Raw genomic sequence first — 27,805 nt, 5'->3', positions numbered from 1 at the left:
TGTGCCACACAGAAATGAATTAAAGAGGGAGGAGAGTGACAGAGCCTCCTGTGTATGTTTGTGTTTGAAACATACTCTGCTTGCACAGTGGTGTTGAAGTTAGGAATGTTATCTCCACAGCCAAGGAATCTGAAGCACCAAAGATAGATACTGTCAGAGGAGTTCTGCCATGCTGCTTAATTGCTTATTAAATAAATGTTTTAAGAACATTGGAGATTGAAGGCATGGGTGTGTCTTTTGCAGTTGTATTTTATGAATTTACTCCTGGTTATTTTTTTGTTTTGTGGCCTGGGTGATAGAACAAAGCAGATTTACTAATTGCCTGGGCAGGACAAGTCTGGGAGTGAATGTAAGCATTAGTGTAAAATAGTCTTGGAAAACTGGATCGATGACCTGAACTGTATAGCATGCAGTTCAGTAAACAGAAACACAAAACAGTACCTCTGGGTAGAAATAGTAAATTCAAATATGAGAAACACTTGGCTGGGCAACAGTTCTGTAAATAAGCAGCTGTATCACAAAATGAACACAGTGAAGTTGTGACAATTCTGTGAAAGCCAGGATCTCACTGGGATTTATGAACGAACAGGATTGTTGCATGTGAGAGGGAAGTTGCTCTGCAGCCTCAGTGGAAGGCCTCAGATAATGCAGTGTCTCTGTTCTTGTTACTCTGCTTCCAACAGATTTGGACCAGCTGAGAGTATTTAGAGAAGAGTTGCAATAATGACCTTTGAGAAAGGAATGAAAGAATTGTACTTGTTTAGTCTTTAGCAGAGGTGGGGAGACATAATAATAGGCTTCAAATGTGGTAGCAAAGTTTGCAACAGAGAATAATGTAATAAACTGTTCTCTCTAGGTGGGAGAAGAAATAATAGTCCTGAGGAGCATTAAAAGAGATTTTGATGTCAGGGAAAATTTTCCAGCTTCAGGAAAGATTATCTATCCAGGACAGATAATCACAGGGTTATATATCTGAGGGAAGTAATGGGATATCTGTTGCTGAAAGTGCTCTAGAAAAGGTTAAATAACCTCCTTTTAGAGGTGATTGAAGTGTAGTTTTCTGTCCTTGGCATAGGAGATGAGATGACTTTTTAGCATTATATCTCTGGTCATTTTTAGATTTTTGTAATATTGCTGGCCATGATTTAAAAGAGTAAAACAACAAAACAACGTGGTGGAGAAAAAAAATTAGTGATGTAACAGTTGCAAGATTTAGTAAAAAACCCTCCATCAAATATATTCATTAAAGGTTTTTTATAAAGTATTTATTAAAGCCATCTGTAATGTAATATTGAAGGTAACTTTAATAGAGCTTTCATTGTAGATTTAATATTTTTGACTTGCCTTTAGTTGGTTTTAGTGATCCAAAAGAAAGAAAGTGAGCTAGAGTCAAAGTCTTTCAGAAGCCTTTATTCAAGAGAAGCAAAGCTCAGAAGATGAATTCTAATGAGCCAGGCAGTCAGGTGCATTCCAGGCTCTGAAACAGAGCACACCATGCAGCTTCACCTCTCTGTAAAATCGAGATGATAGTAAATATCTGAGACATGGATGCTGGGGGTTAATCACCACTGATCGAGTCTTAAGGTTCCTGAAGGGTTTGTTATATAAATATATTGTTATTTAAAATCAGTTTATGTTCCATGTATTAGGAATAGATTTCAGTCTTTCATGCCCATTGCTATGTAATAGCAATATAAATAAGCTTGAACAGAAATGTGCCTTGTCTGCTACATATCCTAGTTTTATACAAAATTTCTCCTTTGGGACTCTTTTGGGTGATTTAAAAATATTGGATTAAACTGGAAGAGATAACCTTGTTACAAATGAGTTATAAAGCTTTTTAGAGTTAAAAGTACTGAACAATTTGATAGAATTTTTTGAACTAAATTCAGTTTAATATCTTATTCTGCGTTTTTTCTATTCAAAATCAACTGCCTACATCCCATGTGACCTTGTTCAAGCATTTCTGATTTTTGATATTTGACAAAGCTGCCTCAGGGTTAAGGGCAAGTGAAGGATAGGCTTTGTGTCACATATGTCTGAGCTCTGGAATTAGGGAAGGGGTTAAAGGGAAACAAATGTCACATTCTCAGCCATTTCAAAAGAGTGTAGAAAGTTTAGATAAAATTATGCTTTCAATCTATTATAGCCTAATTGTAATTAGACTTTTAGTACATTTTTCCATCTCACCATTTATCTGGATTAAAGTTTATGTGTACTTTCACCGCACAGGCTATCAGCATTGTCTTTGTTATACTTGATGGCAAATTGTGACTAAACCATCAAGAAACAAAGTGTTGCTGGCAGGGCACTGGGTTTAGATCCTAGTGTAGTGTTTGCTTATATAAACCTGGAAATCAATAAAGGAAGAATGCAAACACTGTTCACCATATTAGACTGATGTCAGAAAAGGATTTGTTCCTTTTCTCAAGTATTTTATATCTTCCAGGGATTTTCCTTCTATGTATCACTGCAGTACAGAGGCTTTTTTGTAGCCTATTATAAAGGGATCATGGTATCTCATGTAGTAAGGGCACAAAGGCTTAAGTCTTAGGCAGAGGCAGATGCACCTATTCCCTAAGCTCCACCTGAGGAGCTGGAACTGAGGTGCAATTGTCAGGCAGAGCAGCCTGGAAAAGGCTGCTTTAACCTGGAGTTTGGAGCAGCAGTTCCTGCAGAGTGATGTATAGGTGGTGACTGGCTAAAGATTTGGAGTAGAAAGCCGTTAACATTTCAGCAGATGCCATGGTTTCTTTGCTTTGGGTTATTTTCCTCTTTCCAGTGTAAAAAAAAAGGCAACTTCAAAAATCGTATCTTATTAATAATTTTGAAATTAGAATATATTAGTACATGTATTCCACTCATTACCTTCTTTTCATTTACTTGTGCTTTCTGTGTACATGTCTCTAAAAGTCAGAGTACAACTAGCAGCAGGTCTTACTGGTTAGGGATACATGATTGTATTGCTTTTGTTAGTAACTAATCTAATTGTCACTTGAAAAGATTTGACAATATTTCTGTGCTTTGCTATACTGCCAGCACTGTTCTTTGGAGGTTTCCTTAAAAGCTAGACTTCAGGAAAAAGAAAGCTAACTAGATGTTCTCAGGTCTTCTAAATCCTCACTTATCAACACATCTGGTTTTGTTTATTTATTTATTTAATTTTGGGAAAAGAGGCAAAATGAGAAGCCAGTATAGCTTATGGGTTTTTTTATTTTTAACCAGTGTTTTATTTTCAGTGGAATTGTGGTGTTTATTGCATCAGTTTTCTGGAAATTCTGCTATATTCAGTGCATTCTAAAAAAAGCAGACTGACAAAAAATCTTTATTCACAGTATTATTGTAGAGGCTGCTACAGTGCAATTACTTTTCATGTGCGTGGATAGTTTTAAATGCACCTGTGAGGAAGTGGTTTCTAACAGAATAAAGTGTAGTTACATAATTTCTCCTAAGTGAGGTCAGGTGAGAGTTTTTCTGGATCATGGGAATTCAGTGATCCTTTGTTAAGAGGATTCCTAAAATACTTCAGATGAAAAGGGTTCTTCATATATCTGCTCTCTGACAGCCAGTGCTGAAAAGGACAATGAGAAGCACTCACTCCTTGTATGATGTCCTAGTGCAAATAAAACTGCCCACACCTCCCCCATCTCAAAGTGAAGTCTGTCTTTTTCAGATTTCTTGACTGTATTTTGGGTGTATTTTGGAGATCTGAATTGTTGAACCAAAGTGAATTTTGCAAATCCTTGAGAATCTTCTATGCTCATAAATGGGTTGCTTTTTGGAGTACAGTTTGCTGTCAGGACCATTCAGATTGTACAAGTGTACAGGAACAGATTTGCTGCTGTTAAGATCTTGATAGGAAATCTTCTGTTGTTGTTCTAATTGCACCTCAAAAGAAACCAACCAGAAACCTTCACCAACATTACAGGTAACAAATTTCTTCTTAATATTGATGAATTTCAGTTACATCTCTCATGATCTGAAAACATCTCTGGTTGATTCCAGCCCAGAAGCACTAAGGTTATTTTTTTTTCTTTGATCAGAATTCTGAATATATAGAGAGAATTTTTTGCCTCTCTTGGGTTCTGGAGGTAAAAGCAGGCCAGTTACTATTATTTTATCCAGTGTGACTCATGTCTCATTGATTTTCCACTTGAGAGGTAACTCTGGTGCTCAGACCTTGTGTTCTGCTTTTAGGGTGTATTTCATAATTGAATTAGTTGCAGTTAGATCAGCTACCCTTTTTAAAAACTTTTAAGATTGTTGTATGTCTGTATTTACTTGGCCAGAGAAATTCCCTTGAAGAAACCATTCCAAAAAGTCAGGAGATTGTGAGAAACAGGAGAGCTCTGGAGAAGCTTACTGTGTGATATTCTTGGTACCATTTTCAGTTTGGATTCATGTGTCACTGCAGCTTTGTTATATGACTTGTACCAAATAATCATGTGGGCATTTCTTCTCATCCTGTCTGTTCTGTCAGCAGGCCTGATTTGCAGATGTGGCATGAGCTCCAGTTTAAGTTCTGTTTGCTTCTCTTCCTTTAAATGTGCCCTTCCTTTGTGTGGGTTGTAGCATGGCTTCCCTGCTTGATTCACTCCTGCAACTGCCTTGAAAGGAAAGTTTGCTTTTCTAATACTTAGAAATTAGCTTCTGTTGAAGTGTGGACAGCTATTGCTTTTTTTGACCTTCACCGACCATACTTTTAATGATGAAATGTCAAAAAGAGTCCAGGGGTTTGAATCAGTAACAAATAAGAATACAGAAAGTTTGCAGGGATTTTTTTTCCCCTCAGGTGCCTCTCTTTTGTGCCTGAGATTCTGTTAGTGAAGACTTGCATCAGCTGGATTTCAGTTAAGTTTTCAATAGAGTTTTAACAGATTTATATTAAAGTGAACAGTTAAGAGATTGAAAATAGAGTAAAACACGATGCTGTGACCTCTGCTGTGTGGAAACAGACATGAAGAATGTTTCCCCAGCATTCACAATTCCAGAATAATAAAGGTTATAGCTGGGCACTATATATAGATGGAAACAATAACCTGCTGGAATTAGTCCTGTGCATCAGTTAGAAAACTCTTCTGTCCTCAGCATGGAAGTTTAGAATTCCAAGATAAGAGGAGCACCCATGCTGCTTAGGCTTACAAAGCATAAGGGAGAGCCTGAGAGAAGGGCTTCACATTACAGCAAACCTGATCCGAGGACTGTCTGTCACCAAATGCAAAGTCGTGGGCCCTGTTTTCCACTGGCACCTCTGCTTATTTCACCATTACAGTGAGCCTGTCTAGGAAGCTAAACTAGAACAAAAATGGCTCTTTTGTAGGGACTTGTGATTTCCAAATCAGCTCACTGTGAGCTTGGCTTGAGCACAAAAGCAAATGCATGGGAAAATAGGAATGATGTGCCTGAGTTACAGGCGAGTGGGATTGCTTCTTTTTGTAGATGAAATCACTTAATGGTAAATGAAACCTCACCTGGGAAGTCTTGTTGCAAAATTAAAGAGAGAATGGTTGAAGGCTCACCACCAGCCTGTGAATCCGCCCTGTTGATAAAGGAGTGGGAATGTTGATGGGTGTGGTTTTGATTGCTGTGATAGGAAGGTGGAGTGAAAGTGGTGTCTTGGACAAAACAATAAAGAAGGAAATGCTCTTTTGGGAAGTATCTAAATGGATGTAATTGAGCAGGGGCAGAGAAAGGACCATTGCAGTAGTTCAGATGCAAAATGACAAGATCCTTATGAGAGTTACCCTCTTGGAGTGACAGTGAAAACCTTTGGAAGTCAGGCCAGCTGCTGAAAGAGGGTTCAGTCTGTAAATAAGCTGTTTGCTGTCTTTGTAACCTTCATTGTTGATGGATGGGTAACCTTTGACATAGGCCCCTGGACTCACCAACGTATTTTTAATTATGATTCTGGTGTCTCACACATGGATTTGCATTTTTATTTCCATAGTGGCTGTTTAAATACACATACATTGCAGAGTTGCTCCTTTCTTATCACTTAGAGCAATTAAAAAAAAAAGTTTTAATACTTTCCTCAACTGAGCAAGGATCATCCAAACTGTATGCATGCAGAACTCAGAAAGGAAGCAGTGCCCACGTTAGCTGGCATGTAATTTAAGAGGAGCATTTTAAGTCAAAATAGACAGATGTTTAGAAGTTGGTAATTTCAATTTTTATAAATACTGATAGTGATATTTCAATAATATTATTTCAGTGATTGCAGAAGAAAACCCTTTCTTTAGTCTTGTGGTGATACAAATCTGATGACTCTCTATTTCACCACTGTCTTGAGTCAGAAGAATCTCAAAAAACTGAGCAAATGGGCATTAAAATAGAAACTCATTGTTAGGAATGTGAAGTAATGCATAAGAATAAAAGAACTTTATGCAAAAAAGCCCAACCCTGACTTGAAATCAGCTATTAGTGCTCAGGAAAGTCTTCTGATAGACATTTCTGTAAAGACATCAATTCAGTTTTCACTGTCAAATAAAGTAAATAGAGTTGAGTATTAATAGAAGGGGGTCATGACATAAAATATTAACTATTCTGTGGTAAAAATCTATGCATACATAGGCCATGCTTTGAATATGATTATCCCACACTGATCTGTCTGCTAGGCTTAATACAGAAAAGGGCAATAAGAATAATCAAAATTTGGGATAGCTTCTTTATGCAGAACACCAAGGAGATAAACCAGATAAAGTAACCATTAATTCTAGGATCTTACAGCAAAGGTATGTCCTCAGATACTGTGAAACTTAATTGTTAAAGGTATGAGAGTTTTATGTAGGGTTTTTTTCCCTACTGTTATCAAGGAAGGGATGTGTTTAATTGCTTATTGACCTAGGAGAGATAATATATCACTGAGTTATGAGGGCTTTGTGTGTACCAGATACAGCAACGGCTGCCTAGGAGATATATTCTTACTGTATTTATTTTTCTTCTTTTATGGCTACAGCATTGTGCTCTGAGTAATGCAGTTGTTCACAGCTGAATAATTTTGTATTTTTTACAGAAATTTTAGATGTTCTCAAAGATAACTGGCAGTTGGGGTTGGGGTTTTTTTCTGTAGTATTTTTTAAAAGGTTAAGCAGTTTTATGGATGGTATATAAACTACATTTGTCAAGCTCATCCTTACTTAATATTTCATGTCAGCTCTTCAGAGGTACTAAGTAAGGAATAAGCACAGTGCTTGTTTTGCTATTATGCTGTTAAATTCCTCAGACTACTTTGTAAAAACTGTGCCTTAGAAAGAGCCAGTTAGGCTTTTTTAGGACATCACTGGCAGACTCTAAGTTATGTATTATTAAAAAGAACCATCTATAAAGCCTTCTGCCTGATATCTTTACTCTAAAAATGTAAATGTGCAAAGCAAACCATTATGATTTCTAACTTTGTAACTGCTTTTATTGATTATTTTCAAATTCATAATCCAAAGATTCCAAACTGTTTCTATGGCATATTCAGAAAGCTGCTGATCCTACCGGTTTTGGTCTTGTAAAACATAAACATTTGGAGTAATCCTATCTCTGTAGCTGAATGTTTTGGAGGGATAAAGTAGAAAAGAAGTCAGTTTTATATTGTATTTGTGTAAATTGGTATCTAAGCCCATAGTAAATAATGTAACCATTTAGTCTAAGCTTTATCTAATTCCTGCAAATGAGAACTTTCTAAATGTGTTGTCATTTGATACAGAATGTGAGCAATCCTGGTGTGCAGCTCAGAGACAAAGCAATAAAGAAGAATTAACTGCAAGTGCAGGTTTTTTACTGCAGTGATGGGTTGGCCATTTAGGGAAGTGTCTGAACTCTGGCAATCTGCTCGTGTTTGCACAGGATAGGTATGGAAACTACATAATTCACACTCTCTGACCCACCTTCTAGCAGCTTCTTCCTGCTTCCTGAATCTGTGATAAAATGTGCTGAAGGTATCTCTTTTTTTTCCTTTTTTTTGTGCTTCAAGAAATTCTCTAGTGGCTGAACCTGGAACTTGAATAGCCTTTTAATGTTTCTTCAGTCCTTTAACCTGATGTTACAGGATAATTGCAAGGAATGGTAAAATGAGTGTCTCTTTTTTATTTATGGAAGTAGATCCTATTGAGAATTTTAGATACCATAACCAGACATGTATTTTTATATAAAAGGTTAAATGTTCTAATTGCTATTCTACTAAAATGTAGTCAGTTTGCCCTGAATTATTGAATTAATCACTGATTAAGTATAAAGTCCGTTAAATACTACCATAGTCATGAATCCTATTGTCTTGAGACAAAAGAGGAAAGTCAAATCTGTGAAAAATTACTTCAGTTTCAGAAAACTAAAATGAGAAAAGGCAAGATGCTGTTTAAAGCCTTGAAGTTTCATGTGTTTATTAGGGTAGATAAAACTGCAAACATGCACCTTTGTTACTAGAGCTGAGTGTATGTATTTGCAGTATCTATGACATTACAGTTGCAATGACATGCTTTTCCATCATTAATAATACCACGAGGCTTTTTGTTTTCATCCCTGAGAAAGTGTTTCTTAGACAAAGTCGGAAAAACTGAAGTAGAAGGGGAAGCTCTAAATAAAACAAAAAATTTATTCTGCCAATAAAAAAAGACAAAGGAAAACAGGAAAAAGCCAATTGAAGGCAGAATGGAGAAAGAGTTAAAATGAAGTTGCTATGAAAGTTGCATTGGGTATCTAACCTTGCCTTTTCTTTTTTGCCAGGTCTTTATACCCATTTGTAAAAATAAAAATACAGAATTCTCTTTTTGTGAAAACATCAGTGATAGCCTGAATGCTAAAAACTTACGGGGGCTCAAGGGAAGACAAGGAAAATTCATGGAAGAGAAATTCAGTGAAGTTGAGAAAATAGATATATATCACATATGACTTAGGAGGACTCTGAGCTAAAAATATTTGGAAGCTATAATGGTATTATACACAGCAGCTCTTGCCTAACCATCTGCTTATCACGGCTGTTGGAGACAAAGTACTGACTGCAGAGACGTGTGGCTTTGCTCTGTGTGAGAAAAGAGGCTTGAAGTTTAATAATGTTGAGCATAATTGATTTGCATTTAAATTTAATGAGGGAGAAGTTTTGAAAGTGAATAGTCAATTAACATGCAAGGGGAATCAAGTGTCTCTGTGCATAGGTGACAGATATGCTCATGTGCTTAGGCAGTAATAAGTACGTCCCTTTTGCTCTCTAAATGTAATGCAACATCTCAATATCGAGAGATCTTTACAAAGTCCTTGATAAAGTATTCAGCTGCTGGGACAGGGTAATAGAATCAGAATAAATTTTTCACTTCATAGGCAATCTTTCATTTTATACTTGAACAGTGGGCATAGTATTGAAAGTAAATTGTCTCGTGTAGTTGCAAGAAATCATAAACTGAGTGTTGCAGAACAAAACCCTGAAGAACAATAAATTCAAAGCAGAATATCTGGGTATTCTTGTATCACAAAGTTGAATAAAGGAAGCCAAAAGAAAAGCATGTGTAGGGTAAACTGTAGTTGTATTTCAGCAGTGTGTTGACAGGTTAATTGTAGGTTTAGAGTAACGGTTTAAAGTCTTAGAAATGCTTTGAAATGTATTTTAAATCTATCAAATATGTATATTTAGCACAGTAATAAGATACCTGGAGAAGAAACAGCTGATGAGTAGTGGTGCTGTATGAAGAGTTGTACTCTCCCAGCTTAGTCTTTCAAGGGAATAAATTTGTGACTTTGAAAGATCAAGAAAGTGTGAATCAGACTATTCTGAATTTTTACTGTGCAAGGGCTGTAGGAGCTGCAAAACCTATGAGTAAGCCTGCATCTAGGTGAAAAATGAAAGTGGAGCAAGCCTAAAGGTTCTTTGTCAGTGGTCACAGGAAAAGCAAAAACCTGTAGGAAAAGAACAAGCAACTCCCTGCATTCTTACAGGGCAATTATGTTAGCAATTAATTAAATTTAATGCCATATTCGAATGAAAAAATATTCATACTGAGAAAATAAGAGTAACTGAAAGGCTATTGTTTTAAATGTAAATGTAGGCTAGACAGAACTTCCTTTGTATTTCCAGTTGGTACTGTAAGCATAGGCCAGACAGAACACAGAAATTGTGGGAAATAAAAAGCAGCATATTGTTTATCAGTGAATGTGCTGGCCTACGAAGGCCTTCTGAGCACAGCAAGAGAGGAAAGCAGAATGGCAATCAAGTAAAACAAAATTACATGTGATGTGGTCATAGTTCTATTTGAATTATATCTTTTAGACTAGAACAGTAAATTGGGCTACCAAGGTACTGTTAAATCAAGGAAATTGTGGCTAAGTATCCTATTTGGAAGTAGTTGGATATGAACAGTAGCAGCTAGAAAAAGGTCGTGTACTAGTTGAACTGGGAGCAGTCTTACAATAAAGTCAGTGCCTTTTTTAATCAAGGCCTCTCTTAGCAGTAGATGTGCTGTGATTAAAAGGAAGGGTATGTGATATTGTTCTTATTGCATCTTGGTTTGTTTCCTGTGCCTGAAGACAGGATAGCAGCAAAGCAGAAAGCAGCTGCTCCCTGCCCCTTTAAGAGCTTTTGAAAACCACAGTTCCTAATGCACTTAAAACACCTTCAGTACTTGCCAGTGGAAACTCCCAAGCCAAGTAGACTGAAATATGCATAACACTCTTCTTACTCAGAAAACATAAATACAGCCTGAGCATACAGTGAGAACATCAGGCTACAGAGGTGTATTGAAACCTCTCTGCTTAACAAGCTCAGTGTCAGTCACAAAGCAGAATTTAGACAGCATCTAAGAATAAACATTTTCAGGTGCTGATATCTGCAGTTTTGTCAGGTTACCCAAGCATTGGGAGAAAATTTCTGTCTGCCTTCAAGTATTTGTGGGGAGAAAGGCACATTCTTGGTGTAGATGATGCTGACATCCAGCTCACAGAGCAGGAACGTGCTCAGAGCTGCTTTGAAAGGCTGCAATGCAAAGCTGTCACGGATGGCTAAATATGGCTGTAGCACTTGTGCTGTGTATTAGACCAAACTGCAGCATGAGGCAATGAAAATAAACAACATCCTCTATGGAAGGCAGAGGGAGGGATGGGTCTTTTTTACTGCAGATCACTATTTTGAGAAGTGCTACAATATTGAGGTTCTAGCATAGAGTACAGTGCTGAAACATGTCAACAGCTGTAGCACCTCAGACAGTTTAGAAAATAGATGTTTCTCTGGCTGTTCACCAGAGAAATGACTTGGTGTAATACAGTTTTATTAATATGTCACAGTCAGTTGTAGTAGAGCCACATGAGCACTTAAAAGAGCTGGGGCTCTTAAAAAAACTGCCAATCAAAAAGTGACATAAGGCAAGTCATTTACAATTGGACACAGTGATCTTAACAATCTTTTCCAGCCTGTGATTCTGTGGTAGCAGGCTACCACAGTGTTTAAATTCAAGTTTAAAGCATACTTGGCTTCTAAGCCTGTCCATTACTTTGCCTAGCCCATTGCATGAACTCATCTGTGTGCTGGTAGTGACTGGTGCTATGATTATACACACAGGATCAGCTGGTGTGCTGAGGGATGCCTGGAATTCTGGAAGCATGAAAATGCACTGGGTGAGAAGACACAGCATGGCCACAGCACAGCTGTGACAAGCTGCAATTTTTTTTTGCTTCATTTTTTGGGGGATAGTTCTGCATCCCCTCACTGCCCCCAGTCTGTCCAGAATATACTTTCAGCATTTGGAGTGTGATTTAGATCAACTGTTTAGGTGTCTCTCTATTTGTTTACTGTTGTCACTAAGTAATATTTGAATCCTTAGGCCAACTTAGCAACTCCTCTAAATTTAGCTGAGAATAAACATCTCAGAGCTATGGAAATATTGCAGCTTTCACAAAAATTGTAGCCCCCTTTTTAAGGGGGATTTCAGCCCAATAGCCACCTGCTATACATGGTTTGCAAGCAGTTTAGTCAGTGCATATATGGGTTGGAATTTGTCTCACCATCCTGAAGGTTTGGAGAGGCCAGAGGGAGGAACATGACATTTTTCAGAACATGGAGGTGTGGTGGGATGTGTGGCAGAATGGTGCCACGTTTAGGACTCCAAAGCCAGCCCATTGCTGATCTGCTTCTGGAATAGTGTGTATTCCTCTAGATAGGGGAAAAAGCCTAGACTGAGGCAAAAGCATTATCAGATGGAAAATAAGTGGTTAAAATAGTTTTCATGAATCTAGATAGCTGGAAAAACAGCCTTCTCTCTTTTTGTTTCTCTGGGAAGTGAGGGCATATTTTAAATTTTGAAGAAAAAATTAGAACAAAAACAGTTTCATTCTAAAACAACATTGAAATGTTTTACAGGAACTGTTGCCTCACATGTCCCTTTTCCAAACTCTGGGTTTATGTTTGCCTTAGTATAATGCAGGAGCACTTCAAAGCACAGCTCACACAGGGCACCTGGTTGTGTGTGTGGTGCTGCTGTGAGTTGTGCACCAGCCTTGTGAGGCTCATGGAGCTGATGCTGTAATTTTGCATATAAAAAGCTGTATTAATTGTTGCATTTCAAATGCATGCCATTGACTGAAAATCATCTGGGATAAAAATATGTTTTAGACAGTATTTCATACAATATGCACTTTACAGTTTACTTCATAAGGTAGCATGTTCATAGGCACTGCTCCAAAAGTAAATCAGACAGAATAGTAATTTCCAGTGTAATATTGTACAAAAATGAGCAAATGGTTTATCCTGGCTTTTAAGAAAAAGTATAGGAGCATTAATTTTCTCCCATCAGGTTGCTTTTCATCTGTAAACTGCTAGCAGGGTTATTAAGTACTTGATGAACTCTTAAAATTGCAGCCTACCTATGGGAAAAAGCAATGTCTTTTTATGCTAGGTATTTTCTGTATATTGTAATAATAACTTCTTCAGGGAATAAATAATAGTTTTCCTATTTATATAAAACTGTTTTCTTTGCTTAAAAGATTAAATCTTATTGGAGTTTTCTCCTAGAGTAACAGTTTGATAAATGGTTACTGTAATTAAGTTAGTGTAATTAATTTTATAATGAGCTTTTCAAGAACCTGTGTGATTTAATGTATCTCAAAGATGTAAGTCATGTGTTTTGGTAATCCTGCACAGGAGATACTCTTTGGATAACAGGACAGTTAATTAGCAATTGAATGGTTTCACATGAAAAAGCCATATTATAATTTAGAGTGGGACTTTCACCTAGGATGATAAAGTGGATTGGGTAGGTGTGGTGATAAGGATATAGAGGGATGGCCAATAAATGAGGCTAAGCATATTTTTTTTAAACTGGAACATGGAAGTTATTATAGCTTAAATAATATAGCATAAATAGCTGCTGCTTCAATTTTTACATAGTCTGATTTCAATTTTCTTCATAAGTTAATTCTATCAGAGAGTAGTGACTTTATAGTTGTGTTCTTTCTGTCTTCTAGCAGTTCCTCAGGATTTCCTGTGTGTCTCTTTCTCCAGTCAGCATCCACTCCTTTTGCCAATGTAGCTGGTCTCCTTCCCTGTGCATTCACATTTAGCATTGCCCTCAGCCTGCCTTCATCACAGCTCCACCAGGATTTTTGTTCTCAGGCAAACTCTTCTCTATGCCAAATCCCAATTTCTTACTCCAAAATATGGAGGAAGAAAACCTTCTTGAGGAAACAGTCAGATGTATCTTAAGCAGCAAGAAGGGTTTAAAATAATTTCCATATTTGTGCACAGAAATGAGTAATTATTTTGACTGAAAATTCAGGAGAGAGACAGCAGGGTGGGAATATCAGTCTGAGACAGATGCTTCAATGTATAATTTCAGCACAAACTCTAATTTGGCCAGGATACAAGAAACTGAAAGCAGTTAAAGTGTTTCAGGCTTTAAAGAGAAGAAATTTGAAAAGCAACCACTGTTGCTTTTCTGGAGTTCTGCTGTAAAGTCACACTTGTATAATTCATATTTAGTTTTATGTGAAGTAATTTTGCAATCTTATCCTGGAATGTCTGGCTGGAAGAGGGGTGATGCCTATATCACACTCATCCTCCCAGTGAGTTTCCTCAGATAGGTAGCCCAGAAGAGTGAGAAGTAGCAATGCTGTCAGCAGTTGTGATAGCACTGCTGAGTGGAAGGGGTGCAGAGGAGCAGATGTGCGTTGCTGGTCATTGTCATACAACTTTCTGCTTCAGCCTTTTTTTGTGGTTTTAGAGAAAGAGTAAGACTGTGTTAGGAGGAGGCTGAGCTTTTGTTTGTTTTCATACATCCCATTATTTAACTACCAATTCATTTTCACTGCCAATTATGTTTTTTTTTCTTCCAGAAAGAAGTAGAAATAGATTTCCACAAGAAGATTCTTTCTAAAGAGTTTTTTTCTTCTTATGTAAGAATAGGTTTGTCTAGCCTAGTGAACCCATCTCTTTTAAGGAAGAAAAATAGCATATTGAATTATCCATTCTGGTTCTTTGCAGTTTCAGTTTTGAGTAGAACTTTTCCATTGGCAGTTTACTAGCTTTTAAAACCTGTTGACTTCTTTTTTAATACTATTCTATTTTTTTCTTTTACTTTCTTTATTTTATCTTACTAGCCTTTTATATATAAGACTAATATAAGTAGTCCCATTCTGAAAGACTATATTTTGACCATATGCAATATAATCCTATTGTGTCAGAGACAGCTGAAATCTCAGAATAACTTCAGTAACATTTATTAATTTTTATTGCTTTTAAGCTTTTTGTTATAGCTTTAAGCTGCTTATTGTTACGTATTATTTCAAGTAAGATCTTCATAATGTCTTTTGATTGAGGTTATTTCTATCATTTGAAAGTACTACTTGTTTTGATGTCATGTAGAATCAGAAGAATAAAATGCTGTTCACAGAAAACTGATTTCTTGCTAATGTAGTTCTGTGAAGCTTGGTGTGTGTGGGAAGAGATGCTGGCATACTCTAGATGTGATAGACTGCTGAATATAATTTGTTAAATGAAATTCATCCCTAATTTAGTAATACTACTTTGTTAGGAAGTAATGTATTTTTTGTGTGGAGATAATCCAAAATCTTGATAATCTGGTGTCTGTGCAGATTCTCATCTTTTCAGAGGTGCTAACTTTTTTGTCTTGGGCAAATACTTCTGTAAGGGATTAGATTCTGTTTGCATAAATAGCTGCTGCTTTCACTTTTTAAAGATGCACTGTTGTAAGTAACATTCCATTGCTCTGCAGAGAATTTAAGAACTGCTATTTCATACCACAGAGATCCACCAGTTTATTACTTTGGGTAATTATATATGTGTGTCACATGTGCTCTTGTAAGTGGTAACTTTGCCAATAGCAGATACTGTCTCTGAAGTAATTTGGGGTTTACTGAGGTATGGTACTAGAGAGTGCTCCTGCTATCAGATACCCACAAATGCCATATCTGACCACTTGGAAAAATCTGAATCTTTATCACTGCAGTTTTATCACTGAGCATATGGATTGTTAGATGAGACTCAGAAGAAAGATAACAGATTATTTCTCTTCAATAAGAAAATGATTCATTATATTCTAGATTAGATGAACACACTATTCTGTTTCCTAGGGTAGAATTGTTGTGGAAGACTTTAGATATTGCCCATTTTCATCAAATAGTGACATCAAGAGACTTAATCATTGGAGACTTCTGTTGAAAGTCTGTTCTCCCCCATCCTGGGTGCACTTTTTAAAAAAAAAATTGTTTAATTTTGTATGTACTGTTAATATCCATCCTAGGTTCCCTATATATAATTCTACCACAGTTATAGTAGAGACCTCTCTTGGTTTGCTGGTTTCAGCTCTGGTATACACCCAGTATGTTCAGGTATTGACTGCTTTTTTTCACTGCCTCTTTTCTGGCTTAGGGCCACATGGAACATACTTGTAACTGCATCCATGTTTCTGAATTCCTTTAAACAATTTGGCTCGTAATTGACTCTCAGACAGTACTAGCATAATCCAGAAAAAAACTTGGTTATTCTGCCTGTTTAGGAAGGGTTTTCCTTATTCTGCTGTCTTTAACTGTTGTTTTTCATCTCCGTGTAAATTTGTTTCTTTGTTGCTAGAAGTTTTCATGCACACAGTTGAGCATTCAGTAACTTTACTAAATAGGCTTGTGGCTAAGTTAAATAAAAATTGTAGCATAATGTGAATATGATGATATGTATTGGTAGAGTCTGCCTGAAGCTGAGTAAGTTTAAGGGTTCTTTAATGCAAAAAAGCCTACCCAGATATGCATCCTATATTGTCATCAAATGCTTGATTGTACACAAGATGTACAGACAATTTTTGCAAGCAGTTGAACTTCAGTCTCACTCTGAAGATTGTCCATACTGATTAATGTGTGACCATTTCCTGGATGGTTTCAGTAGCAACATTTGCTCATTGCCTTCCTACACAGGTCCTTCCCCACAAGAGACAGAGTCCCTTACTTATTTCAAGAGCTCTGTCTGCATTACACTCTATTTAACCTGTAACTTCTTAATTTTTAGTGGGCTCTGCAGACCAGAGTGTGTTGTTTCTTAGCTGATTATCACTCTTCAAACTTCTAGTCTTTATTGCAGTATTTTGGTATTCTTTCTTAAATGTTGATGTGGTTCCCTGAAGAAAGGCTTTTAGACCTAAAAGCTTATATAGTTTCCCTTGCACTCCTTATCCCAACTCATAAATAGCTGCTAAAATGAGTGGTGTCCAAAATATTAAATTACTCTTCTATTGAATTTCTCTGCCACAGAAGATGTGGTTGTTCTAAGTGAAAAATGTCATTGTAATTGGTTATGCAATATAAAGAAATAATAGTTAATTTTCAAGACAGCTTTTCCAAGAAAACTTCAGTGAAAAATTATATAATTGTTCACTTGTTAGGCCCTTGTGAATGTTGTTTTCTATGTTTTAAGCGTAATTAAGGGCCGTCATTTCACTATATCCTGATTTAAGTTTCCTGGTTTTGTAAATTGTTATTCCCTCCTTCATCCCTGGAAACTGCTACCAGAAAAAAAATTCTGACTAAGTAAAACTTTTTTTAACCACCTTGGTTTCTTCTCTGAAGATATTTATGCAGTCTTTTTGCTGGGTCTGAAATGCTTCAGCTGTCCCCAAAGGCAAATGGACACAGCAGGGGTTGTGTCTTTCCTACTGTGAGTAAAATAGGCTTGTTTTGGGCAAAAGAAAATTGAGAGAGATGAGGTGTACAAATCTGACAAAATACTGGTATTACTATTCCAGCCATTCCTGAAACAACTTATTCATAAGTTCTTTACTTAAGACTGGTAAAGTAATTAAAAATGATGATATTAGGCCACCTTCTGATTGGCCCACTGTTAACATTTTGTTTAAATGTTTTCTTTGAATGTTTTTTGTTTAAATATATTTTGTATTTTTACCAAAGTTACTGAGCTACTATTTTTATTGGGTATGTTGTTCTTTTGCAAAAATTGGTCAAACTTTGTCATACTTTTAGTGTCCCCAGATGCATCAGTTAAAGGCATCTTTAGGAAAGGCAACAATATGGATTAAGAGTACCATGCATTTTCAAGTGGTTTTCTTTGCCTTCTTCTTCCATTCTTTGTTTGTCTTATTATGATAATAGTTCTCTGCTGTTTGTTAAATTGAGAAATCCTACTGAATAAATGAAACCTGATTTGATTTAGTTATCTACATAATAGAATTTGTGATACTTCATGTAGCATCACTGAGGAAACATCTTCTGTTACTGAACTTCACTGCAATTAGACATAATTAATCTCTCCTCCTCTTATGCAGCTCAGTTTGTATTTTGAATTGGCAGCTTAATGGTGAATTAATTTTCCATTCTTACCAGTATGAAATCATAACTAGGTTTAAAGTAAAGACAATTTTCAGTAATCTAAATATAAAAACTGTGTAGAATGAAGAATATGGAGGAACCTGTCAGCTTGTGGTTTAGATCATGAAGATTTGAATTGTCAAGATGAAGAAAAGGTCACTTGTATGAAGTCAATAGAATATGAAGAAAGCTTCAATAACCACTATTCTTTAGTGAATTATGGTGCCTTCATAGTACTAGATGTTCTTAAATTAAATGTGATTGCTGGTGTTTTTTTTCAAGCAGTAACTTGGTCTTTGGCAGAGATGCCCAGATTGGAGATGACTGAAATCGTTGTGTAACATTTGGATCTGTGGATGTATTTTGTCTTTCAATATCCAAAATATTTTACTTCCACTACACATGAGGGTGCTATACATTGTTTTCCTTGGATGAAGAACAGATTTAATGTGAACTCTAGAAAGCATTTTAGTCCCATTGATCAATGAAGGTTATTCAGGGATTTGGAGCCAATATAAGTTTAGAGGTCTACTCAGTTAATTAAAATTAAACCGCAGAGTTTTTCACTGTGTATCTAGTTATAAAATACAGTGCATTTCATAATTCATTACTTGTAGTAATACCTGTCACAACTTGTTTTCTTATGTCTCTTCAAATACCTTCTGAAATTTGAACACTCTAACATGACTCCTGTGAATTCATTTGCTTGCACATTTAGTGTGATACAGTGAATCACTTAGAAACTACTAAGGAAAGCATTTTACATTTGAAACCTAAATTAACATTTCACATACTTAATTACTTCATAGCATATTAATCTTTCTTTCAGTAGGACGCTTTTAAAATTCATAATTTCTTCTTTAAAAAGCTGTTAGTCTTTATATGTCCTGTTGCATTCTTCTTTTCCAGTGTGGTAATTTAAATGTTTTATTGATATCTTTGTCTTTTTCTCAACAGTTTTCAAAATCTGGTTGATGTGATGGCATAAACTAGTAAAGCATTTGGATTGCATGATGGATATCAGCAATGGTGATTGATATTATTTGAGTGGTACAGTAAGAGCCTGCTGTATGAAATGCCAGAAGTTTACATTTCTTCTAGTTTTGCAATGGTAAGTTTTTTTATATTTTTACTAAGGAAGTAATAACTTTCTTTCTTGTCACGTAAGGTGTATTTCTTGAGAAAGTATCATATCAGCAAATCAGTAAAGATTTCTTTCTTACATATGATTTCTAAAGTCTGTTGTGTTCAGAAGTAATTACTAACCAAAGTATACATTTGAATTTGGTTTAAGTTCTTTTATTGGTACTGATTTGAAATGTCAGTTACTCACCCCTAATGTGTGCTAGCTTTAATTAGAACAACCTAGGGGAAATGGAATCTGTAAATAATGTTTGGGTTCAACCCCAAATGGGATCACTCTCCAGGTGGTATTGAGCTTGCGTGCAAAGAGGGACAATATGCAGGCAAGTCTATCCATGTGGAAAATAGGTATAGAAACCATGATAGAAAACACATGGTGTTTTGCTGTCTTCAGTAAGCTGCTGATGTTTGACCATTTGCTGCTTGACATATTATTTGTATTTCCTCTTAAGGCAGAGTGTGTTGATGGGCTCACACTTACTTACTTCTAAGTGGACAGAACGAAAGTTAGTGCTGCAACATCTCTTTAGATACATTTTCAGGAATACAAGCAGTGCACCTTTCCAGGCATTCATCTGAGGCAGCAGGAGCAGCTAACAAGCAGGAGGGTTGTAGCAGCACAAATAAATCGTGGTTTTAAGAACATTTGAAATTTTCACTTTATAATTGTCTTTTTCTTTGTGCAAAATGATGTGCTGTCATAGCAGTTGTTTATGAGCTATACCACATGTACACAAAATTAATGTGCTTTCCTCTACAGTTTTGTCCAAAACTACACCAAGCAATGCTGTTAGGATACATTGCTTTCCTTAAGAAATACTGCTTGCATTGTGAATTTCTAAACACACAACACAGTAAACACTGGTAATTGTTAAACAGAATTTTATTGGATGAGAGTGTACTTGTCTTGTCTCATTCTCTTTCCTGTTCTAGAACCATCTGACACTTAAATACTAGATTTGGGAGAATTTATGAATTTATGTTTTTGTTTTCCCCTTCTTCACTGAAAATGAAAAATGCCTCTTGAAACAAGTTTCTCTATTTTTTATTTTCAGCATTTCTAAGTAATGTGTGAAAGGTTTGATTCCATATTTAAAATTTGTACTCTTCACATCATATGAAAGTTGAAAGGATTTGTATAATCTGGAATTAGGGTAGATGAAAAAGGGAAGATGAACTATTGTGCACAAATGTGAAATGAATCTGTTCATTAGCAAGGCTATTATGACAGGTCTGTGGTGATACAGAGTTTGACACACTGAACTTTTAAAGATTAAATTAATAGAAGGGTAAGACTGCACAGGGTTCTCCTAAAAATTATTTTGAGATACTGGGCAGGTCAAGTACTCCTACATTTCACCCTGAAATGTGAAATACAGCCACCTTAAATGGGATGTTTTAAACTCACCTTTGAGTCTGACTTTACTTAAATCTGATCTGAGTGGTGATCCATCTCACCAGCTGAGACAGCCTTCCAGTACCTCAGATGAGATTCCTGGTAGAGTTAGGCTTTTGTTGTCAGAAGTGATACAGAAGTAGGAGAGGCCCCACCTGAAATAAGAAAAATAAGAAAAAATATTTTTGCTTTAAGGACTGGAACAGGTTGCCTGGAGAAGTTGTGGAATATCTGTACTCAGTGTTTTGCAAGACTCAGCTGGATAATGTTCCATGTAACAAAATCTGAATTTAGGCCTCATGTTCATTTGAATGGAAAGTTGGATAGAATTGGCTCCCAAAGGCTTTTCCAGCTGGAATGATTTTATGCTTCTGATTCAGAAATTTTGTTTTATTTCATTTTTACTAATAATAACTGTAAGTATTTTTTAGTGGTGTGCTTTATTTTTTTAATTCCTTGCTAAATTAGAATTGCAGTTCTGTTTTGTTATATATGAGAGATTTGTTTTTTCTTTAAGCAACAACTGAGTAAGCAAATGCAATTTTAATGGTTTACTTTTTAGTCTGTGAAACCGTGTAACTGGAAACTGTGGGATATTAAAAATACAGTCTTGTACCTTTAACTTAAACAGAAAAATGTAAATAATAACACCAATACATTATAATATATGTACAATACATAAAAATAGTGTATTTTAGTAACTAGAGCCTAACTGGGACATTCCAGCCTTACATAAGGCATAAATATGAGCAATACTCACACAAGTACTAAAGCCAGAAGAACCACAAATACCAAGTCAGCTACTTTGTAGCTGAGATGGAAAAATTTAGTGCACTAAAGAAACGCCACGGAAAGAAGCAGTATGAATCCATTGAATGGCTTATTCAGTTTTACATTGGTACATTTGTGACAATACATTCTTCGCATTTGCTCTGTCTCTAGGTGTTATTTAATATTTTTTCTGACTGTTTTGTTTACATTTTTTTCGAAGGTTTCCCAGTGAGTGGATCACAATGAACATACTTTAGGGACTTGCCATAGTATGGCTGCTTCTCGATCTACTCGTGTTACAAGATCTACAGTGGGTTTAAATGGTTTGGATGAAAATTTTTGTGGTAGAACATTAAGGAATCGCAGTATTGCTCATCCGGAGGAGGTCTCAGCCCATGCTCAAATCCGATCCAGGTCACCAAAGAAGAGGCCAGAGTCTGTGCAAACTCAGAAGGGCAGCAACGGTGGCAGAACTACTGACTTGAAACAGCAGAGTGCTCGGGAGTCATGGGTGAGCCCTAGAAAGAGAGGGCTGTCCACTTCGGAGAAAGATAATGGTGATAAACAAACTGTGGAAAATAGTGAAAAAAAGCAAGCAGAACCCGTTTCACCAGTTTTGAAAAGAATTAAACGCTGCCTGCGTTCAGAGGCACCCAACAGTTCTGAGGAAGACTTGCCCACTAAGGCAGAGAAGGAGCCATTGGAGAATAAAAGCTTGGTGTCGGACAATGATGCAGCCTCCACGGGGACTAAGCGAGCTTGTCGATGTCTTATATTGGATGATTGTGAGAAAAGGGAAGTTAAAAAGGTGAATGTCTGTGCAGAAGGGTTTAATAATTCTGCAGTAGTTGAGGAGGTTGCAGGTTATCAGACTGTCAATGGAGTTGGTGAGAGAGACTCAAATTCTCTTAACTGTGATGACTGTCAGGTTGATGGGAGCGCTAAGCAGAACAGTGCTGGTTCCCATACGCCCAAGGACAAAACAGTAGCAGAAAATGGAAACTCATTTGCCCATTCTTCATTGCTGCTTAATAGCAGCAAAGAGGACAGTGTTGTAGACCATTATGTGCCTTGCACAAACTCTCAAGAACAGGTAAAGTTAGAGGACCACAAACCAATAAATGACTGCTTGCCTGAGGAGCATGCTAATCAGGCATTTGAGCCAGCTACAGGGTCCTTTTCTGAAATCCAGTCATCTTTGTTAAGGGATTCGGAGGAGGAGGTGGATGTTGTAGGAGATAGCAGTGCCTCTAAGGAACAGTGTGCTGAAAACACCAATAGCAACCTGAATACTCACCAAGACAGTGCATCAATCTCAGGTGAACCTGAACCACATTCTTCAGTGCTGAACTGTGTTTCGGCTCAGATGACAAATATGTTGGAACTTCAAGAACACAGATACACGTTAAGAACTTCACCACGAAGGGCTGCCCCTGCCAGAAGTAGCCCTCCTAAAAATAACTCTCCTTGCAGAGAAAACGGACAGGTTGAGGAAAATAATCTTAGTCCTACTGAAAAGAATGTACCTGTAGGTATTAATAATATCAATGGATCTCCCAAAAAGTCTGAAGAAATCAAACAGAATGAAAAAGAGAGAAATAGTAATACAGGGGATCATGGGAGTGATGGACTAAGAAAGCCACTTTCTGAGTCTAGGCTTGTTGCTGGATTTGTACCATCTGCCAAAGAGAGTGCCAACATCCACACTGCAGAGGAGGATGAGGAAGAGCCTGATGTGTATTACTTTGAATCAGATCATGTGGCTTTGAAACACAACAAAGAGTATGTGTAACTATGGTAACCATGAATTCTGCTTTTGTTTCTTACCAAAAATATAATATTATCACAAAAATTATTAAGTATTTAACATACTTCCACAAAAATTTAAGTGCTTTATAATTTTCATTCTCTTCAGTCTTCATTTTTCTTGTTTCTACCTAAAACAAAATTAAACTTTATTTAATATGCAGTATGGTACAGCAATGTGGTTTATACATTTCTAGCAATCAGGATTCTTGAACCAGAACTTGTTTTTTTTTTTTCCTTTGGGTATTTTTTTCTTTAAAAATGCATCTGTTATTTATTTTCTCTTAAAACTAGCTGGAAGGAAAACCAAAGGAATTATAACCTTTAATTAGATCTCAGTCATTTATCAGCATATCCAATGGACACTGCAGATAAAGCTTATACATAATCATTCTGCTGTACATAAAAGTTAAAGTTAGATATTTTTTTCAGAGTGTCATGGGAAACAACTCAGCATTATTGTGTTCAGGAAGATGAATTTAACAAATGCAGCAACTCTCTCCAAAGTAAATTATGTCTATATTTTTATTATTATTATTATTATTATTATTATTATTATTATTATTATTATTATTATTATTGTTATTATTATTATTGTTATTATTATTATTATTATTATGTGAGTCATTTTAATGTTTATCATCTGAATGTCTGTGAGTAGAACTGTGGTAACTATACCTTGTGGTAAATGTACAAGAGCTTTTGAAACAAAAGGGCAGTTCACTGAAGAAAGGTGACATGGAGAAAATTTGTCTTCAGGTAGTAGATCAGGACACAGTTTTTTATGTCAGTCTTTGTAATGCTGTTTTTACTTCTGTGTTTTGCTCTTTAGTAGGTGTTCTGTATTTTGTTGTGAGTTCTGAAAGGCCAAGGGCAGATGATCCTCAGTTTGCTTCGTACGAAGGGTTGAAGCACTGGTAGTAGTTCAGTGTAAATGTGGTAAATGTTCACAGCACAGTTCCTGTGAATGTGGGGCACAAGGCACAGATGATTGTTTAATCCAGTATGACTGGATTTTTGATATTAGAGTTGCATTGTTTATATAGTAAAATTTTGTTCAGTATTGGATATGAATAAATCATTTTAATCAGAAAATTTTGAATTCGAGCATGGGTTAGACAAACTGTGATTTCAAAATAATGATCAAATATTTGCAGCTTCAGCCATCAGTCCAAAGTGGACACTTTCCCAGTAGATAGAAAGAAAATTACAAATGGGGAAAATGGACTGTTGTCTTTTGAATCTCTTAGGATGATTTTGGATCTGTATGAAATATTACTTCATCTGATGTTAGTATACAGATTCATTAGTAATGTGGTTTGGTGTAGGGGGTCATATTTATTATAAATACTATAAAAATAATAGTAGTTTTTTCTATTCCTAAACACAGATCTAAATTGTCCTTGGAAATTTCAGGTATGTGCCCTAGTGTTAGCTTTTGAACATACTCAGTTCTGAAGAAATGGGTAGGTGTTGTTCAGATTGGCAGCCTGTTTGTGAGACCTTGTTGGGGAGCTTTTAAAATTGCAAGTAGGACTTGGTAACTTGCAACCAACTTGTTGCCTGAATGCAAAATTAAAAAAAAAAATGGTTATTGTTTTTATTCTGTCTTATATTTCTACTTTCCCAAAGGGAAACATGCTACTGAGGAGACGGAGTGTTAGCCTTATCTTTTCTTCATTTAAAAAAATTTTGATAGAACTGGTAAACTACAGCCATCCTTTTTTGTTGTTTACATTTATAAGAAAATAAGCCTGGTATATTGATGGTTCTGCATGGTAATAGGATCCTTCTAAAGAACTGACATTTTGACATATGAGTGCAGTTGTCATTTATCCAGAATTTCATGCTTCAAGAGTAAACCTCTAAAACTATCCTCTATCCACTTTTAAAAATAGCAAAGTTCATTAGAGGATGGCCTTAATTCATGTAACAATTTTTGAATAGTGTCTTAATTATACCCTTGTTTAATCATTTGGTTACTTATTTTCTAAAGTATTAAAGTAAAAAAAAAAAAAACAAAAACCAAAAAAACAAACCCAAACTCTGGCAGTTTATCTGAAATGTATTCCCTGATGGGTCAGATGCAAAAAATTCCAGGGTTCCCATGCTATTAATGCGGGTTCAGCTGGAGGTAAAGGATATTCACTTTGCTTCTGGTAGTTCTGGCTAAGCCAAATGTTCTGGTGTTCTGCATGTCACATCTTCAAATGGTACAGTTCTGTTTTTCTGCCCTTCATCAGTTTGGGATTGTTATGGGTGATTATTTCTCTGGTTTATGTTTCTGTTCTCTTTGAAAGGCCAGTTCGGGCATGAGCATCTTGGCTAGGTTGAGGAGGCAGATTTCTCCTGGATGGCATTAGTGTAATTCTTCAGGTGTTCCATGGCAGAAAAAAATACATTCCTCTGTGTCATAGAAGCAATTTTATGTGGCTGTAAATTTATATTATTTCTTGTTACATTACATAGCTTGTTGACATATGTATTCATACAGTTGGTTTTCACTGTCCAAGAAATTATTGTGACATTGAGAAAATATGAATATACTGAAACCTTTAAGAACCACTGATAAGACTTGCTATAAGAAAAAACAACCCCTAAATGTAAATTGTTGTATTTCTGTATGTATTTTGATGCTTTTTGAATATTAACATGTTTAAGCAATATTCATATATTAATATTTCTGGGAAAACTGGATGATATAATAGGAAAAATAACTATCACAGATTATGAAATACTATTATTCAGAGAGAAGGCTGAAATGATGGATGTTCCCACAACTTCTTTATTAAAATAGATCTGTCCTACAAAGACAGAGATGAGATCTCTAAGCAGAAATTTTATCACAATATAGACATTTTTGTAGATAATAACAGACTGATCTGGGGGTTGTATAGTTGTGAAGTGTTGTTAATGTCGTCTGTTGCTACACACATAATTGGAATTTTTGTGTATTGTAACTGCTCTCAGAAAAGTATGGTTTAGTGTATATTTGAGAATTTTGCTTCTGTGTTCTAGCTCAGAAATGTTTGCATTTTCTCCTGAGATACTTTCATCAACACTGAACTTCCTGATGTAAAACTTTCTACACTGCTGAATTTTATAAGCTGTTCCTAGTATTTTGCATATGTCTTTCCTCAGGCATTTCTCATATCTCTTTGCTGTATCTTTTTATGCTGTAATTCTATCTCATACTATAGCAGCTTAATTTAATTTTCTGTCTGGTGCAGCATTTTATTCTCAGAACTTTCTGCCTTTGCCCAGTGTTTCATTTAGTGCCCTTTTCTGGTTTTGTATTTTTTCTTCTTCTTCCTCTTTATTTCCTTTGGAGATTTATAATGTTTGGCAGGTATTAGCAGGCACAAAGGCACAATCTGTGTTTGACTCTTAGTCCTGGGTTCTAGATGAACTTGTGATTGAAGAATTGAGGTGTCACAAGCATATAATGCATTATAGAATGCATTTCTCGGACTCTATAAACTGCAGTTGGCCTTACAGGAACCACTTAGACCTGGAGCAAGATCACTGAAAAAGAAGCCTTAGGCATGAGTAGTTTCCTGCAGACATTTAATTCTAAGAGTTAGGACTTGTTCAGTAGATAAGTATTTTCATGGGTCTTTATTTCTTAATAATGTTTAAAATTACAACAGCTGCACTGGCATTTAAAGTGAAGACAGATCAAATGAGGATTTTAATACATCTCTTAAAACCCAGATTCTGACCTACAATGGGTTGTACTGTTGCAGAGTTCTTGGCAGCACAGACAACCATGCGGGATCATGCAACAATCAGATTTACATATACTTAACAATTGATGATAATACTGTTTATGTCTTTGGATCCACCTTTAATATTATATGAATGTGAGAAAGAAAAACATTTTTAGCATTTCCTGTGGCATCTATATTTTACTCAGTCACAAATTTTCTGCCTACAGAATCAAATTAAAGCAGTTCTGTAAAAAGTTCATCTGATTGCACTTGAATTGTTAGACTAGGACTTGGTGCGCCTTGCCATACCAGTTATTTGAAAACTGCCTTAAACACAGTCTTCTTAAAGTGTAACTGTAATGTCCTCTTTTTAAATTTCTAATATTCTAACTTTACCTGCACCATGGTTTTTCCTTAACTGGAAAAGTGAAAATATACATGTCTGTCTTTGAATATATATTGGCTAATCATAATAGATCTGTTTTATAAATAGATCCTGTATATTCAGCTATGTGTCTCCAAAGTAAAGTTAAATTGATCATACAGTAGGGATTTATTTCAATGTAGAGATAAGTCTTAACATTCCTTTGTAATTATGTCATGTAGCTATGAGTAGCTAATTATTCATTTTCTTGAGATGTTGGTTTTAGTCTGTGGGAACTTTGTTTCTGACTTTGTTTCATCTTAAGGAATAAAGGGAATTGGTGTAAATCAGGTTACTTTTCATAGTAGCAGTTTTAATCCATACCTCTGAGTAATTTGTAGAATATATCACCAATATAAAAGAATTGATGAAGTACACAATTTTAGTGAAGAAAAAGAGAAGTTAATAATTTTAGAAAACCAAGCATAAATGCCATATGTATTAGATTACAATGTGATTTAATTCATCCTATGTTCCACAAAACTGGTGTGGCATACAATGATATTTTTCTTAAATTACCTATTAATGTAAAACTAAAACATGAAAAGTCACTGTTTTTACAGAGAGTAGTTTCTATTGTCTGGTAGATTGGTCTGTGTTCTAAGTAAACAAAACCAAGATTAGCTTTAAGTAAAATTATGTAGAAGTTGGATGCAGCAGGTAGTTGATCCACAAAATAGAAATACAATGGAAATCAATTAGAAGCTTGTAATATGACTTTCTGATCAACTTCAGTTTGCCTTTGCAGGTAATTGTATTACTAAA

The 27,805-nt window shown here is 35.8% G+C and overlaps 1 protein-coding gene across 4 annotated transcripts in view; it reads left to right on the top strand.

Annotated features, from left to right (window-relative positions):
• Positions 1 to 27,805, top strand: part of ZZZ3 (zinc finger ZZ-type containing 3) — a 55,724-nt gene that overhangs the window by 4,857 nt on the left and 23,062 nt on the right. For 3 of the 4 annotated variants that reach the window (XM_066555936.1, XM_066555934.1, XM_066555935.1), the window contains exons 2-3: positions 18,748 to 18,901; positions 21,321 to 22,882. In XM_066555936.1, coding sequence (XP_066412033.1) covers positions 21,372 to 22,882 — 1,511 coding nt within the window. In that variant the 5' untranslated portion in view covers positions 18,748 to 18,901; positions 21,321 to 21,371. Of the gene's footprint in view, positions 1 to 18,747; positions 18,902 to 21,320; positions 22,883 to 27,805 lie in introns of those variants that run through there. The other variant, XM_066555937.1, reaches the window with a different exon arrangement.

This window comes from Molothrus aeneus, chromosome 9 (assembly GCF_037042795.1).
Source record: "Molothrus aeneus isolate 106 chromosome 9, BPBGC_Maene_1.0, whole genome shotgun sequence".
NCBI classification, from domain to species: domain Eukaryota; kingdom Metazoa; phylum Chordata; class Aves; order Passeriformes; family Icteridae; genus Molothrus; species Molothrus aeneus.
The sequence above is the reverse complement of the archived record's forward strand: the minus strand, read 5'-3'. Positions and strand labels throughout refer to the sequence as shown.